The 18,840-nt window shown below is 26.1% G+C and overlaps 1 protein-coding gene across 1 annotated transcript in view; it reads left to right on the forward strand.

Annotated features, from left to right (window-relative positions):
• Window positions 1–18,840, forward strand: part of LOC122501153 (protein phosphatase Slingshot) — a 187,285-nt gene that overhangs the window by 13,614 nt on the left and 154,831 nt on the right. Inside the window, exon 2 of the mRNA XM_043610429.1 lies at window positions 11,590–11,645. Within this exon, the coding sequence (XP_043466364.1) occupies window positions 11,590–11,645 (56 nt within the window). The remainder of the gene's footprint in view (window positions 1–11,589; window positions 11,646–18,840) is intronic.

Raw genomic sequence — 18,840 nt, forward strand, 5'->3', positions numbered from 1 at the left:
ATTTCGATGAAAATTGTATTAAAAATAATTGAAATTCTGCCAAGAATTTTATTAAAAATTTTGAAACTAATCGATTTTCGGAGCAAAATTTTATTATTTATAAAGATAATTGAAATTTTAACGAGGATTTTTATAAATTTTTAAACATAATTGTATTTCTGCGAAGAATTTTATTAAAATTATTTTAAAAAAATTGAATTGTTATACGCAAAGAATTGCATTAAAATTTTTTTAAATAATTTTATTCTTTAAAAAAATTTAATTAAAAATTTATTAAAAATAATAATTAAATTCTAATAAATAAATTGTAGCAAAAATTATTAAAATAATTAAATTTCTTTAATAAATTTTAATAAAATTTTTAAGAATAATAACTGTTTTCAAGGAATTCCATTAAAAGTGTATTAAAAATAATTGAAATTCAGGATTGACTTTTATTATTTGTGAAAATAATTGAATTCCTGTGAAATTTTTAATATTTATGATAATAACTAAATGTTTGCGTAGAATTATTATTAAAATTTTTTTAATTAATTGAATTCTTTTAGGAATTTTTATTAAAGTAGAAGATATTAAAAATCATTTAATTGAGGGAATTTTTTGAAAATAATTAAAATTTTGACTAGAATTTTATTAAAATTTTTGTAAATAATTCAATTTCTTAGAAGAATTTTACTATTTTTGAAAACAATTGAATTTCTGCAATCATTTGTAATTGTTTAAAAATTCAATTTGGTTTAGTGTTTTTAACTAAAATTCGTCTATAAATTCATTATTTTTACTAAAACTAGTTAAATATATATTAAAAAATTTAAATAATTTCAGAAGAATTTTAATTTAAACATTTTTTTTTAAAGCTAAGTTTTTTTATATTTCTAATTAAATTCATTAAAAAATTTTATTTTACAAAATTTGAAATAAAAATCTTTTAAAGTTCATCTATTTATGAAAATTGTAAACGCAATTCTTTTAAAATTGAATTAATTTTGAAATATTTAAGTTAAATTAAATTTCAAGAATAAACACAATAACTTTAGAAAACAACAATTTTCGGGAATTCTGAATAAATTTTATCCCTTCTACCAAATTCCTACTGCTAGAAAAAAATAATATATATTTTGATGAAATAACAACACTTTTGAGAGAAATCGCAATTTTCTATTTACAAATTTTATGATTTGAAACTTGTAGTTGAATTACAAAATGAGTTTAAAAATATGATCGTGTATACTCCACCTGAGAACGCCAAGGTCACCGCTAGATGGCACTTTAGTTCCTTCTTGGAATTTCTCCTGCCATCTGATGGTGACCTTGACGTTCTCAAGTGGAGAAATCGAACCTCAATTTTCATTTTATAATAAAAAAGTAATTTAATTCTTACTCTCATGGAAAAACAGTGGTTTAATTTTTAATAAATTATTTCTACACTTTCTTTAAAGTAACTTTTCCCACATGGCTTTAAAATAGATTTATAATTAAATTTTAAAGAAACAAAATTTGTTTGTTTCAAATCAAATTTTTTCCCTGTGTAAATTCTGCGCTAGATGTTCGGGATTTTTAATTCAATTGCGAACAAGAAGTTGACTGACCATTAGGGTACAATACCTGCGGTGCAATTTGTTTTCATCCCCTCATTAGTTAACTTGTACCTTATGGTCATTTGTCACCAAGACACCACTTTGTATGGACGTCAATGAGATATTTTCAATTTTCCACCGTTTGCTTTTTATTCGCAAACATTTTAAAAAAGGTGGAAATTGTTTTAAAAATTTTATAATTGATTATAAGAACTATCTTACAATTATAATTAGATCTAATTATAATTGACAACAATAATATATTATAATTATTGTACAATCATACAATTATAATGGAATTACCCAGTGAAAAACGTGTTGTTGAACAAAACAGTGATTACAATTTTGACTTTATAAAATATCTTCCCATCGAAATCGCTCAATGGATTTTTCATTTTCTGGACGTGCCGTCAATATTAAGTGCAATGAGAGTGTCAAAAAAGTGGGAAGCCGTTTACAAGTCAGATTGCACTTTGAGGGGAAAAGTGTCCAATTATTTGTGGCGGGAGAGGAAAAATTTGAAGACTCATCCAATTAGTCCATCGGCATTGCTATCGCCGAGATCAAATATTGAGAGTGCATTCAAGGATATGTCGCTGTCTTCTATTTTGATACCAATTCAGAAAAATTTTGATGACAGCATCAGGAATGGAAATCGATTTGGAATGGGAATATTCCGAGTTTCGCCGTTAAATTCGAAGAAATTTGCCGAAGGTTCGAGGACAATTTTCAGAAGTGTGAAAACAGTTAACGACGATTGTTCTCGTCGAAAGAGACGTCGAAGTTTAAATTTTAAGGAGATTAGTAATAATTCTTCTATTGAGAGAAGTAGATTGAGAAATTTCATTATGTCTCCAAGGCGAATTTAGTTTTTCTTTTATTTTACAAGTAATTTTTTATTGCTAATTACTGGAAATTTAAAATTATCACAATTGTTTGTTGTAACTAATTAATTATTTATTTAATTAGTTAATCTCTTATTACTTACGTTGAATTTTTATTATTTTCCACTCTATCGTTCATAATTATTTAAATTTATTTTTTATTGTAATTAATTATTTTTGACTTTTCATTATTTGTCATTTTAAACCTCTACTACACATGAGATTTATTTTTTACTATATTATAAAAGTTGTTGTATTGAAATAAATTTTTGTAAATATTTTTATAACGTAAATCATTATTAAGTATATAAAAAATCTGTGTTTGTAAAGTGGAATACGTTTTGTAAATACTTGTAAATTTAACCGTTGCACTTGGTTAAAATAAATTTTTTAAACAATTTAATCAATTATTTTTATTTAATTACCTTACTTGTAAAATTTAATTCTACGCTTAAATACTTACATTTAGAGAAAAAATTCTGAAATTTCTGTTAACTTTTATTTTTTTTTAGTTTAGTTTACTATTTTAGAAACAATCAAATTCAAAAAAATTTTATTAAATTTTATTCTAGCTTTAATAAATAAATAAAAATTAAATATTTATAAATTAATTTACAATTTATTATTTTAATCAGACATATTACTTTTAATTTTTAATTTAACTTAAAATATTTCATTTAGTAAATAAAAATATAAATAATAAAATATTTAACTTATTAAAATTAGTTAAGGAAAAAAAATTAAAAAACAATTTAATTAAACAGAAAATAATTGACTATCATAATGACTTGAAGATCAATAAGTTTTAATAATAATTGACTCCCTTTCTGTATTTTTACTCCAAAAATTAGAAACATAACCTAAAATTTGTTGCTTCTTAGGTACATTTCTTATTAGCGAATCACTAATATTAAATAATTAATACACAGGAAAAAAATTCTATTTGATTCAAATAGCTGATTAATTGTCTGCCATCAAATGAATATTTACTTAAATCAAATAAATACTTACTTAAATCAAATTATTTTTATTTAAATCGAATAAAATGTATTTAAACCAATAATTTATTTATTAATTTATTCATTTTTAAAATTTATTTTCAATTAATTTTTTCCAATTTCAATTTTAAGTAATTTCAATCAATTCCTTTATTTTAAGTAATATCCAATTGACTATAATAAAAATTATTGTACACAAATAAACATTTATTAGATAATATATTTGATCATTTATTTGAATCAAAGAAATTATTTTCAGTGTAATTAAAACAAAAATTATTTAAAAAATAAATAGAAATTTTGGGATAGTAGTTTTTCTAAGTATAGGAATTTTTTGATAAATTTTACAATTTCCGAAATATATTTTACCAATTTTTACTGAAAATGTACCTTATCATTAATAAACAAATAATAAAAGTAATTTATTAAAAAAATATGTGAAAAAATGTTTAAATAATTAATAATTAATTTTTAAACTTTATAAATTGTTATTATTATTAATTTCATTTAAAATAATTCAATTAAACAAAAAATACTTCATAAAATTTACTTCGGAAATAGTAAAATTTACTCCAAAAGTACTAATAATATTACACTAAAAAATTTATTTGATTTAACTAACCAATTACTTGAATTAATTAATAAAATAAATATTTACTTGAATCAAATAATTTGTATTTAAATGAATTAAATGGAATTTGAATCAAATACTGAAATTATTTAGTTATAAATAAAATTTATTCAATTTAATCAAAAATTATTTGATTCACGTAAATATTTGGTTGAATCAAATAAATTTTTTTTCAGTGTAAAAAAAAGATTCTATTCAAAAGTAAAATATGCTCTATGTTCTAGTAATGTGACGTCATAATGGTTCAAATGCCCTTAAAAATAGTTTAAAAAAATATAAGTGTTGAATCCATTTTTAAAAAAACATTAAATACATTAAAAAAAAATTTGATAAATTAAATTTCAACTTAATTGTGTAGGCGAAAGTTGAAAATAAAAAATTGAAGTTCAACTGAGAATAAAGTGAACGATGATACGCAGTTCTTGTTGAGTATTAAAACCTTAATTACCTGGAATAAGCCATGGTTATATGAAAAGCGTTTCTAATATTAATCATAGCGATTCCGACAAAGAGAAGTAAAAGAGAAAGGGCGGAAAAAAGAGAGAATAAAAGACGCACACCAACACAGTGGGGCTGGAGGTTAAATTACACTCCAGTAGCTCATGACCGGTATTGTTTCCTGATCACCGTTGTCTGTAGTCGCGGGGTTTTCCTCTCCACAGACGCGCCTTTATGTTATATCTCTACAAGAAAAGGCGGATCTAGAGGTGTTTCATTTTGAATCGTTGTAGGTGGACGTATCGCCTACCAGTAAATTAGTGACGGATATACGATACTTTATTTTGTGACAAAAAACCACTCCTCATTTGGGGATCCGGGTCTTTTTATTTAATCCACTTCACATTATTTTATTTACATTCGTCTACCCTCATCACTAATGGTGTTTTGCCCTAATTAAAGAAAATTGTTCCAATATTTATTAATAAGTTAATTTTTGTCTGTGGAATTATAATTTTATTATTATACATTGTTTATAATATATGTTATCAGCACCCACTTAATTTTTCAAAATTTTATCTTGGTTTTATATAAAAAAACATATCTACCTAACCTCAAAATTAGGTATTTTACAATCTTATATTAATATTGAAATAAAAGAGATGCTGAAATTATAGACGCAATATTTTTTACGAATTTATGATTGTCTGATGGCGTACGGCTCAGTCCCTACTAGAACTCTAGTAATTTTCAGATGATTAAAATTATTAAATTTGGAATAAATAAATTTTTGTTTTCGTTTTTACGAAATTTTGATTGTCTGATGGCGTTTGGGTGAAGGTGCTACTACTTAAAAATTGAAATAAAATTCTCTATTCTTCAGGATTGTGTAGGAATCAGTCCCTACTAGAACTCTGGTAATTTTCAGATCATTAGAATTATTAAATTTGAAAGAAATAAATTTTTATTTTTGTTTTTACCAAATTATGATTGTCTGATGGGGGACGGGTGGACCTGCTACTACTTAAAAATTGAAATAAAATTCTGTATTCTTCAGGATAGTGTAGGGCTCAGTCCCTACTAGAACTCTGGTAATTTTCAGATCATTAGAATTATTAAATTTGAAAGAAATAAATTTTTATTTTTGTTTTTACCAAATTATGATTGTCTGATGGCGTTTGGGTGAAGGTGCTACTACTTAAAAATTGAAATAAAATTCTCTATTCTTCAGGATTGTGTAGGAATCAGTCCCTACTAGAACTCTGGTAATTTTCAGATCATTAGAATTATTAAATTTGAAAGAAATAAATTTTTATTTTTGTTTTTACCAAATTATGATTGTCTGATGGGGGACGGGTGGACCTGCTACTACTTAAAAATTGAAATAAAATTCTGTATTCTTCAGGATTGTGTAGGGCTCAGTCCCTACTAGAACTCTGGTAATTTTCAGATCATTAGAATTATTAAATTTGAAAGAAATAAATTTTTATTTTTGTTTTTACCAAATTATGATTGTCTGATGGGGGACGGGTGGACCTGCTACTACTTAAAAATTGAAATAAAATTCTGTATTCTTCAGGATAGTGTAGGGCTCAGTCCCTACTAGAACTCTGGTAAGTTTCAGATCATTAGAATTATTAAATTTGAAAGAAATAAATTTTTATTTTTTTTTTTACCAAATTATGATTGTCTGATGGGGGACGGGTGGACCTGCTACTACTTAAAAATTGAAATAAAATTCTGTATTCTTCAGGATAGTGTAGGGCTCAGTCCCTACTAGAACTCTGGTAATTTTCAGATCATTAGAATTATTAAATTTGAAAGAAATAAATTTTTATTTTTGTTTTTACCAAATTATGATTGTCTGATGGCGTTTAGGTGAAGGTGCTACTACTTAAAAATTGAAATAAAATTCTCTATTCTTCAGGATTGTGTAGGGCTCAGTCCCTACTAGAACTCTGGTAATTTTAAGATCATTAGAATTATTAAATTTGAAAGAAATAAATTTTTATTTTTGTTTTTACCAAATTATGATTGTCTGATGGCGTTTGGGTGAAGGTGCTACTACTTAAAAATTGAAATAAAATTCTCTATTCTTCAGGATTGTGTAGGAATCAGTCCCTACTAGAACTCTGGTAATTTTCAGATCATTAGAATTATTAAATTTGAAAGAAATAAATTTTTATTTTTGTTTTTACCAAATTATGATTGTCTGATGGCGTTAGGGTGAAGGTGCTACTACTTAAAAATTGAAATAAAATTCTCTATTCTTCAGGATTGTGTAGGAATCAGTCCCTACTAGAACTCTGGTAATTTTCAGATCATTAGAATTATTAAATTTGGAATAAATAAATTTTTGTTTTCGTTTTTACGAAATTTTGATTGTCTGATGGCGTTTGGGTGAAGGTGCTACTACTTAAAAATTGAAATAAAATTCTCTATTCTTCAGGATTGTGTAGGAAGCAGTCCCTACTTGAACTCAGGTAATTTTCAGATCATTAGAATTATAAAATTTGAAGGAAATAAATTTTTATTTTTGTTTTTACCAAATTATGATTGTCTGATGGCGTTTGGGTGAAGGTGCTACTACTTAAAAATTGAAATAAAATTCTCTATTCTTCAGGATTGTGTAGGAATCAGTCCCTACTAGAACTCTGGTAATTTCCAGATCATTAGAATTATTAAATTTGAAAGAAATAAATTTTTATTTTCGTTTTTACCAAATTATGATTGTCTGATGGGGGACGGGTGAAGGTGCTACTACTTAAAAATTGAAATAAAATTCTCTATTCTTCAGGATAGTGTAAGGCTCAGTCCCTACTAGAACTCTGGTAATTTTTAGATCATTAGAATTATTAAATTTGAAAGAAATAAATTTTTATTTTCGTTTTTACCAAATTATGATTGTCTGATGGGGGACGGGTGGACCTGCTACTACTTAAAAATTGAAATAAAATTCTGTATTCTTCAGGATTGTGTAGGGCTCAGTCCCTACTAAAACTCTGGTAATTTTCAGATCATTAGAATTATTAAATTTGAAAGAAATAAATTTTTATTTTTGTTTTTACCAAATTATGATTGTCTGATGGGGGACGGGTGGACCTGCTACTACTTAAAAATTGAAATAAAATTCTGTATTCTTCAGGATTGTGTAGGGCTCAGTCCCTACTAGAACTCTGGTAATTTTCAGATCATTAGAATTATTAAATTTGGAATAAATAAATTTTTGTTTTCGTTTTTACGAAATTTTGATTGTCTGATGGCGTTTGGGTGAAGGTGCTACTACTTAAAAATTGAAATAAAATTCTCTATTCTTCAGGATTGTGTAGGAATCAGTCCCTACTAGAGCTCTGGTAATTTTCAGATCATTAGAATTATTAAATTTGAAAGAAATAAATTTTTATTTTTGTTTTTACTAAATTATGATTGTCTGATGGCGTTTGGGTGAAGGTGCTACTACTTAAAAATTGAAATAAAATTCTCTATTCTTCAGGATTGTGTAGGAATCAGTCCCTACTAGAACTCTGGTAATTTTCAGATCATTAGAATTATTAAATTTGAAAGAAATAAATTTTTATTTTTGTTTTTACCAAATTATGATTGTCTGATGGCGTTTGGGTGAAGGTGCTACTACTTAAAAATTGAAATAAAATTCTCTATTCTTCAGGATTGTGTAGGAATCAGTCCCTACTAGAACTCTGGTAATTTTCAGATCATTAGAATTATTAAATTTGAAAGAAATAAATTTTTATTTTTGTTTTTACCAAATTATGATTGTCTGATGGCGTTTGGGTGAAGGTGCTACTACTTAAAAATTGAAATAAAATTCTCTATTCTTCAGGATTGTGTAGGGCTCAGTCCCTACTAGAACTCTGGTAATTTTCAGATCATTAGAATTATTAAATTTGAAAGAAATAAATTTTTATTTTTGTTTTTACCAAATTATGATTGTCTGATGGGGGACGGGTGGACCTGCTAATACTTAAAAATTGAAATAAAATTCTGTATTCTTTAGGATTGTGTAGGGCTCAGTCCCTACTAGAACTCTAGTAATTTTCAGATCATTAGAATTATTAAATTTGAAAAAAAAAAAATTTTTATTTTTGTTTTTACCAAATTATGATTGTCTTATGGGGGACGGGTGGACCTGCTACTACTTAAAAATTGAAATAAAATTCTGTATTTTTCAGGATAGTGTAGGGCTCAGTCCCTACTAGAGCTCTGGTAATTTTCAGATCATTAGAATTATTAAATTTGAAAGAAATAAATTTTTATTTTTGTTTTTACTAAATTATGATTGTCTGATGGCGTTTGGGTGAAGGTGCTACTACTTAAAAATTGAAATAAAATTCTCTATTCTTCAGGATTGTGTAGGAATCAGTCCCTACTAGAACTCTGGTAATTTTCAGATCATTAGAATTATTAAATTTGAAAGAAATAAATTTTTATTTTTGTTTTTACCAAATTATGATTGTCTGATGGCGTTTGGGTGAAGGTGCTACTACTTAAAAATTGAAATAAAATTCTCTATTCTTCAGGATTGTGTAGGAATCAGTCCCTACTAGAACTCTGGTAATTTTCAGATCATTAGAATTATTAAATTTGAAAGAAATAAATTTTTATTTTTGTTTTTACCAAATTATGATTGTCTGATGGGGGACGGGTGGACCTGCTACTACTTAAAAATTAAAATAAAATTCTGTATTCTTCAGGATTGTGTAGGGCTCAGTCCCTACTAGAACTCTGGTAATTTTCAGATCATTAGAATTATTAAATTTGAAAGAAATAAATTTTTATTTTTGTTTTTACCAAATTATGATTGTCTGATGGCGTTTGGGTGAAGGTGCTACTACTTAAAAATTGAAATAAAATTCTCTATTCTTCAGGATTGTTTAGGGCTTAGTCTACTAGAGTGAAGAAAAGGTAAGAATTTTGTCTGAAATTCAAGGGAATGTCAGGGAAAAACAAAATTAAATTTTTCTTGGCAACAAATGGAGTTTTAAAAACCTGTAAAATTTACATTTTTCAACCTGGAAAACCTGGAAAAGTCAGGGAATATGAAATGAGCAAAAGCGTGGCAACCCTGTACAAATATTGTTTATTTTTGCATTTGCGTTGATGAATTATTGTACGTCCGCACCCTTTAAAAATTAGATTTTCGTGCACGTCAGTTATCACAAAATATTCCTTTTTGTATATAATAAGCAAGAATTCCCCGGTTGCTTTTTCTCGACCCTAATATGAATTTTGAATCAATGAACGAGCATCGTTGAAGCCTCCTTTGGATTGTGCAAAAAAAAAATGCACTCATCTGAGGGTGCATAAGTGCACTTCGTAATGTCCGTAACATTAAAGTGTGTATGCAAAGTTGATCCAGAGGCTTCTACATATAATATATATGTGTATGTAGATTCACCCCAACTTTTTAGAAGCCCCTCGGACCTGTTCAATCAAGATCTTTCAAAATGTAGATTAGTCATCCCTTTTGTGCTTCTTCGCTACTTGTGCCATCAACCTTCTGTATTCATTTTCAAATGGAATCAAATTATAATTATGCATATTATTAAAAATTGATTATATCTTATTAGAGGAGTAAAAAATGACAGAGTTGTGGTGTTGCTGCTTTGTAATTATTTATGAGAATAAGGCTCTCGAAGAAAAATTTATTTTGAAATTGGGTTCTCTGTTATTGAATTAGTATTCAGTGCGTATGACTCGTATTGATTTAAAAATAAACTTGCACTATACTGCGTTTTGATGTTTTCAAACTGAACGAAATTCAAATTTTGGGGTGAAACTGTAAATTAAATTCACTGAAAAGAAATTCATTCTATTCCAATAAATATTTAATTGAATCAAATAAAACCAAACTAAACCAAAGAGTTCAATTGACGTCTAATAGATGTCACTAATTGCTGATATAGTCGAAATCTTCCTTAATTAAAATTCTTAATCAGCAAATAATTTCCTACATTAACTATACAGCTCTTCGACTAGTGTATGGGCTTGATCTGAGATTATAAGAAACGTGAACGTCCAGGCTGTGTTGGCATGGTGCATTGGTAGGCGTTAGTCCCGCGAAAGGCAGCTATTAACTGGGGTTCGAGTCCTCACAGATGCACAGTGCAGTCGTTCACGCAGCTTATTTTTTCAGATCAAAAATTAAATTCAAAAATATAATTATTTACCGACAACCATATCGGAATAATTATCTTAAGAATAACACCTGACTCTAAACCAAAGAGTTCAATTGACGTCTAATAGATGTCACTAATTGCTGATATAGTCGAAATCTTCCTTAATTTGAATCAAATAATTTTAGTATTTGAATTAATAACTTCAGTATTTGCAACAACTACTTGACTTAAATAAAGATTATCTAATAAAAATTACTTAATTCAAGTAAATATTTACTTGGTAATAGAAAAGTAATCGTTTATTTGAAACAATCAAGTTGTTTAGCTTTTGATTCTGTTTGTGTAAAGTCAAAAAACAAAATTTTGATATGTTTGCTTTATACAAAAAAAAAATGCAAACTTTCTTTACATAAAATTGTATAAATTTAATTTACAGAATTTACGGTGAATTTAATACTAAGTGAATTAAAATTTTTAAATATTTAAGGGAAGAGAATACATACTTTATTTAAAATAGAAGCTTTAAACAATGCGTACGGCTTCAGACGCGAGACTAACTGGATTACAAGATTACTACATACTTTTTATTCAGTCTACTAGCTGTCTGAAATGTTGGGGAATTTTTTTAAATCCTAATTCTAATTTACATATTATATTTTTACACGCACTGACAAAAATTTAGTCGAAAAAAAATTTAACAGTCGCATTTAGCTGATTAGAGATAAAAATTGTGTAAAAATTAGTTTTTATTATGAAGTCATCAAAGTTTCTTAAATACAAATTTTAGAAACAAAATTAAAATTTTTGATCTCAAACAGAAAAGTTTATTTCACTGAACCGAATTGTTGAATTAACCTGTTGTTTATAATTCTGTTTCTTTTTTCTAATTTTTTTAATTTTTAAAATTTATTTGTTTGCTTTCAGGATTCCGGAGCTGGAGCACCAACAGACGACGATGATTCTGCAAGGAGTTGTAAAAGGTTAGTTAACTTGATTTCATGATTTCCACGAGGAAATTGGGTTGACTGTTTTCTGATAAGTTTACATTAATTAAGTATATTTCGTTTCTTTTGAGTAAAAATACCGGAGGGGACATAAAATTGTTGTATTCTTTTATTTTACTATTTGTGGAAGTATTTGATTATTATTATACCAGAAGCTAAAAGTTGCTATCGAGCTACTGGTCGCAAGTTTGACAGTAATAGTTCTTATCGCGACTTATTGGTTGATAGTGTTTGTGCTAAATTTTGTTTCACGGTTCACTGAACTCGACTTCTCTTAAAGTATACTTATATAGAGACAAGGCACGAGAATTACGTTCTTGGTGAAATGAAAAACAAAAGGGAAGACGAGCCAATTGATTATAAAGGAGAGTGATATACGTTACATAGAGTGGAATTTATTATTTTTCCTCTGCTTGTCTATATTTCGAATTTAAATCATCACCTGATATTAATTGATAGTACAGTGGAAACTCGATTATCCGAACTGAAGACATTTGCCTATATTTTTTTCTACATAAATATCAAAAGATTTCTTCTTTTGATTTTTAAATTCTTGTTTTGAGTCTTTCTTAATTTTCAAGAAATATTTGGACCGCGACAGATGTAAAAAATTAAATTTTGGGTTTAAAATAACAAAAATGTTTGGATAATGAAAGTTCGGATAAAATTATTTACAATCCGGATAACAGAGGTTCCGAACGAAAAATATTACAAATATTTATACACTGCAAATCTTCTGCACTATTTTACAGAAAGAAACCAATATTCGTTTACATTTTACAGTTTTCTGGTTACGACATAAAATGTACAAGTAACAAAAAAAAATTGTGCATCATAAAGTTTGGATTCTATACTCTTCTTTTATTATTTTCCTTTGCCGAGTAATCTTCCTCTTGAGATTTCTTGCAATACTTTTCAGACCTGCTTGGCAAAAATCTAAACTTTTTATTCCGTTAGCAACTAAACTATTATGATGAGAAAGAAATTTTTTTCTGCCTTATCCCTGTTTTTTTTCTTTTATCTCCTCCAATTTCGTTTCGTTGTGCAAAAATATAAAACTAAGATTTCTCGACAATTTGTACGACTGTGGTTTATAAATTCTATTAACTGCATTGTTTGAGGACAATAGAAACGAAAGTCATTATTATCTACAGGTGTGTGTTGTATGATATTACTTTGTGCTGGAGATTTTTAATGAATGTGTTAATTGTTGATATTTCTTGAACATTAACGTGTTCCACATTGGAAGTTATGTCTGAATTGATACGCAATTAGTTGTCATTAGTCTCTTCTCTTTTATACTTCGTTTATACTTTTTTAAATATTTTTTCCCACCGAGAAACATCGAATCTGAAAAAAAATTTTTATTATACATCAAATTTGTAAATTTTCTATATTTTAGTGTTTTAAAAGAATGAAAATTACAAATATGTTCACTTAGAAAAAAATTTATTTCGAGCAGACAAATATTATTTATTTAATTTCAGACCTAAAATCCATGTACCAAACAAACATAAAATCACAAATCTAAATTTTTATTTAAAATAACTACAACTTTTTTCTCATGGCTATATTTAGCTTGCGCATTTAAAAGAGCAAAGGAGAAATAAACTTTTATTGAACGCAAAACACGAAAAATCGATAAAATCAAATAATGTTGTGTGTATATGGTGTACCGTGTATAGTTGGTCCAGTCACGTATATTGTCGACTGGGACGTTATTTTGGGTCGACCCCTCGTAAAAAGGCACCAAGGGAAAACAAGTATCGGATACGTGGCCTTTAACGTGAAGACCAGTTAAAGGTCACACTGCAAAATACACTCGTAACCCAATCGCTATACAATGGGGAAGAGAGCGACGTCATCAGCAAAGAGTGATCTCTGTCATGAGGAAATGAAAATTGCACACGTGTGTAACACACAAAACTCCGTCATTCAATACACGTTCTATTCTTCTTTTTTTATATGCTTATCAAAAGAATTCTCCCTCCCTTTTTTTATTAAACTTTATAGAAAAAAAAATTTTTAAATCCTTTCCCACAGCAATTTCTATTTTGGTATAAATAACATTTTTTTTAATTTTCAATTGGAAAATTTACAATTTTACAATTCTGTAAGTCGAAAGTGTTGCACGTTGAAAAAAGTCGTAAAAGTTATGCCTGTCTAATTGTTTATTTGAATAAAAGGAAATTTTTTTTTATGGATTAATTTTCACCAAGACCTACTTTTCGGTATAATTATAATTTCGACTCAAGGAAGAAAGCTTTTTTTCTTACTAATAACAGTATTATTATGCAATTCTTTAAGATTATTGTGCAAGAATTTATGACCCGTACTTTTCTTTTGCAACAAAATTATTAACGAAATAGCCCATTCTTTTGGTATTTTCTTCGTTGTTCCATGAGAGAATACAAGATACCTCACTTCCTCTTCTAAGAAGTTAATAATTATTACGCAGCTGATATCTTGTCACCGCACTGAGAAAGAAAGTCCAATTAGATTTCTTTATTCTCTATTCGAAAATAGATTACAAAATCATTTTTTTATAGTATTATATCCGTTCGTCTATTTCTATATTATAAAACCAATATGAAATTTACTGTTTTTTGTACAACTTTGTCTAATTAATATTAATAGAAAAATAAACGTAATATTTCCAATTCACTCGGGAAAAATATTTATTTCTCATAATTAAATTGGTGAACTTAAACTAATTAGTTGTTATTTATACTTAGTTACGATAAAACACGTTGGGCCAAATAAAAACTTTGTTCCATTTAATCAATAAAATTCTCTTCATTACTCGAGAGAAAATAGGTTTATTCATAAAATAATAATTAATAATAATTCATTCAATTCAAATAGAGAGATTCAATATGGAGATTCTATTCTCCACCTGAGAACGCGAAGGTTACCGCTAGATGGCACTTTAGTTCCTTCTTGGAATTTCCCCTGACACCTGGTGGTGACCTTGGCGTTCTCAAGTGGAGACCTTGAACCTCCATTTTCTCTCATAACTTTTGTAATAAAAAAACTTTAAAAGAAACGTTCAGTTAATTGTAATACTTTGCATTATTTATCATGGTTGTCACAAAAAATTAATTTTGTCCTTCCCTGATTTTTTCCTGATTCCCAGAAAAAATTTTAATTTCTTTCCTGATCGTAAAGAATATTCTGATTCACCTTATTTTTTAAATAAATATTTAATCAGTATTATTTTTTCATAGAAATCAAGATTTCCAAAAATATTCAAATTCAAACCTTCATGAAATTCAACATCTTACAAAAATTTAAACTTTTATAAAATTTTTCAAACAAAAATTAAATTATTTACAATAATTTTAATAAAATCCTTTGCAAGAATTTAATTATTTTTTTAAGAAATACAATTTTTCAGATCAATTCAATTTTCAATTATTTAAAAAAATTTAATGGAATTCATTGTGAGAATTCAATTATATTATCATAAATAATAACAGGGTTGCCACAGGTCAGGGAAATCAGGGAATTTAGGGAAAAGTCAGGGAAAGTAAAATTGGTCAGGGAAAAGTCAGGGTATTTTATTTAAGTAATTGGAAAAAATTGAATTTTGGAATAGTTACAAATGATTGCAGAAATTCATTTATTTATAAAAGTAATAACATTCTTCGCAGAAATTCAATTATGTTCAAAAGTAATAAAATTCTTCGCAGAAATTCAATTATTTTCAAAAATTAAAAAAAATTCTCATAAAAATTCAATTATCTTTAAGAATAATAAAATTCTTCTCAAATTTCAATTATTTTCAAAAATTTTAATAAAATTCTTTGCAAAATTTCAATTATTAAAAAAATTTTTCTGATTTCAATGATTTTCTCTATCTACAGTTTTAATAAAATTTTTCAAAAGAATTCAATTATTAAAAAAAAAAAAAATTTGATAAAATTCTAAGCAAACTTTGCAATAATTCAATTATTTTCATAAATAGTAACATTTTTTATAAAAATTCAATTATTTTTAATACAATTTTAATTGAATTCCTCGAAAAATCTAATTATTCTTGAAAATTTTATTAAAATTTCTCGAAAAAATTTTAATTTGTTGATAAAATTCTTTATGATAATTTAGTTTCGAAAAACATTCATTTATTCAATAAATTATTTATTTTTGTAATTGAATAATTGATTTCTTGTAGAATTTTCCAAGAAAAATTGATTTGAAAATGAATATTAGTTAAAATTTTTAATAATATAATTTAATATTAAAAGCATTATAGCATGAATTTTTAAAAATAGATCATTGAATTCTTTCAAAGAATTTTAACAAAATTTTTGAAAACAGTGACATTTTTCAAAGAATTTACTTAAAATTGTATTAAAAATAATTGAAATCCTGTAAAGAATTTTATTAATTTATGAGAGTAATTGAATTCTTGTAATCAATTTTTTCAAAATTTTTTTTTAAATAATTGAAATAATGTAAAGAATCTTATTATTTATGAAAATAATTGAATTCCTGCATCGAATTTTATTACATTTTTTTAAATAATTGAATTCTTTTGAGAACTTTTATTAAAAAAGTAGATTGTGAAAATTATTTGAATTTCAACGAAGAATTTCATTATATTCGTGAAATGTAATTAAATTCTTATAAAAAAATTAAGAGAATAATTCTATTTTTCTAGGAATTTACTTTAAATTGTATTATAAATAATTGAAATCCTCAGAAAAATTTTATAATTTATGAAAATAGTGGAATTCTTACAACGAATTTTATCAAGTTTTTAAAAATAATTGAATTCATGTGAAAAATTTTATTACTTGTAAAAATAATTGAATTTATGCAACGAATTTTATAAAATTTTATTTAAATAATTATATTCTTTTGAAAACTTGTATTAAAAATATAAATTTTGAAAATTTTTGAATTTCAGCGAAGAATTTCATTATTTGTGTAATGTACCTAATTTAGTTCTTGCAAAAAATTTTTGAAGATAATTTTATTTTTCGAGAAATTTATTTAAATTTGTCTCAATTATTTAAACATTTGTTGATAAAATGCTTTGTGAGAATTCAATTTTAAGAAGCATTTATTTATTCAATAATTTTTTCATTTTTTTAGTTAAATAATTGAATTCTCGTAGAATTGTCTAATAAAAATTGATTTAAAAATGAATTTCAGTTAAAATTTAAAATAATAATTGAATATTAAAAGCATTCTAGCACAAATTTTTAAAAATTGTATTAAAAATAATCGAAATTCTGTGAAGAATTTTCTTATTTGTGAAAATAATTGAATTCTTGCAACAAATTTCATTAAATTTTTTTTTAAATAATTGAAATTCTGTGAAGAATTTTCTTATTTGTGAATATAATTGAATTCTTGCAACGAATTTCATTAATTTTATTTTAAATAATTGAAGTCCTGTGAAGAATTTTATTATTTATGAAAGTAATTGAATTCCTGCAACGAATTCTATTACATTTTTTAAAAATACCTAATTGAATTTTTTTGAAAACTTTTATAAAGAGTAGATTTTTAAAATATTTGAATTCCAGCGAAAAATTTCATTATTTGTAAAATATAATTGAATTCTTGCAAAAATGTTTGAAAATAATTACATTTTTCGAGGAGTTTATTTAAAATTGTATTAAAATGTTAAAAATAATTGAAATCCTATGAAGAATTTTATTATTTAGGAGAATAATTAAATTCTTGCAACGATTTTTTATTACATTCTTTTTTTAATAATTGGAATTCTGCAAAGAATTTTATAGTTTATGAAAGTAGTTGAAGTTTTGTAACAAATTTTGTTACATTTTTTAAAAAATTTAATTTATGTGAAAAATTTTATTACTTGTAAAAATAATTGAATCTCTGCAACGAATTTTATTAATTACAATTTTATTATTACAATTAAAGAAATTCGCAAGTAAATGTAATAGAATGTTTTTTTTTGAGTATCTAATAATTTTTAGAGTCAATCAGAATATTCTTTATGGTTAGGGAAAAAGTGAAAATTTTGTCTGGAAATCAGGGAAAAGTCAGGGAAAAATAAAATTAAATATTTGTGGCAACCCTGAATAAAATCTTTCCCAGGTTTTAGCTTATTTTTAATACAATTTTTCAATGAATTTCTCGAAAAATGTAATTATTTTAAAACATATTTGAAAAACAGTCCGTATTTTTAAATACTTTCACTGCTTCAAGTTCTGACATTATAAAAGTCTTGTCCCTGTCAAGAACTGTCTAGTTTCCTATAGGAAACTAGACTAGGACACTAGACCCCATTTAAAGTTTAATTTCAAGATATTTGGGTTAAATTTAAAAGTTTCGAGAAGAATTTCTTGAGGGGAAAGTATTATTGCTTTATTATTGAAATTGATTTAAATTGGAATTGTGTTGAAGAATCTAGGTGAGATTATATGGGGTGTTTTGTGCGATCATTTATAAAACGATTCGTTCTCACACTGCAGAGGGGAAAACAGTAGGGGATTATTTACAATATTGGGCCGAGTATTGGTGTAATTAAATGTACATCGTATATATGTATAAGCATCGATCTAGATTTATAATAGCAATTAGAGGAAAACTCCACACCACCTTAAAGTGTTCGGCATAGGTACGAAACTATCAGATAGAGCAATTATCGTTAATTGCAATCTCCAATCAAGAGACTCCTCTCTCGGTTTGAGATCGACGACCTCAAGATGGCGGTTCCATTAGGGGATCTAACATATCGTTTTATCGTCTTGTCATTATTAATATTTTTCGAATTTTGTTTTGTTTCTTTTCTTTCCTAATAGTAACTTTTGTTTTCTATTCTTTCCTTTTGTATTTCCTTTTTTTATTTTATATTTTTTTTTATTTTCTCGTTCTTATTTTTTCTTTTCTCTTTTTTTTGAGTTTAATTTAGAAGAGACTCTCCTTTTATGTCTAATGATTTTTCGTGACGGACTTTGAAAATAGCTTTCCATGTAGTTTTCGATTGGAAAGAGCGAAGGGAGTATATGAATTCTACATTTATCACCTTTTCGTTAGTCACGTAGAACACGTACTCGCGCCATCGTAGGAGGATACTTTAATGGCTCTTGATAATTCAAGAGGGAACATCTGGTAAACGAAGTTCCCGTCCTGAGGCTCTCAATTACTTTCATCCCTCGGCTAGAGTGTCTATTGCGAAAAAAACATA

This window comes from Leptopilina heterotoma, unplaced genomic scaffold, assembly GCF_015476425.1.
Source record: "Leptopilina heterotoma isolate Lh14 unplaced genomic scaffold, ASM1547642v1 Lhet_205, whole genome shotgun sequence".
Taxonomy (NCBI): Eukaryota; Metazoa; Arthropoda; class Insecta; order Hymenoptera; family Figitidae; genus Leptopilina; species Leptopilina heterotoma.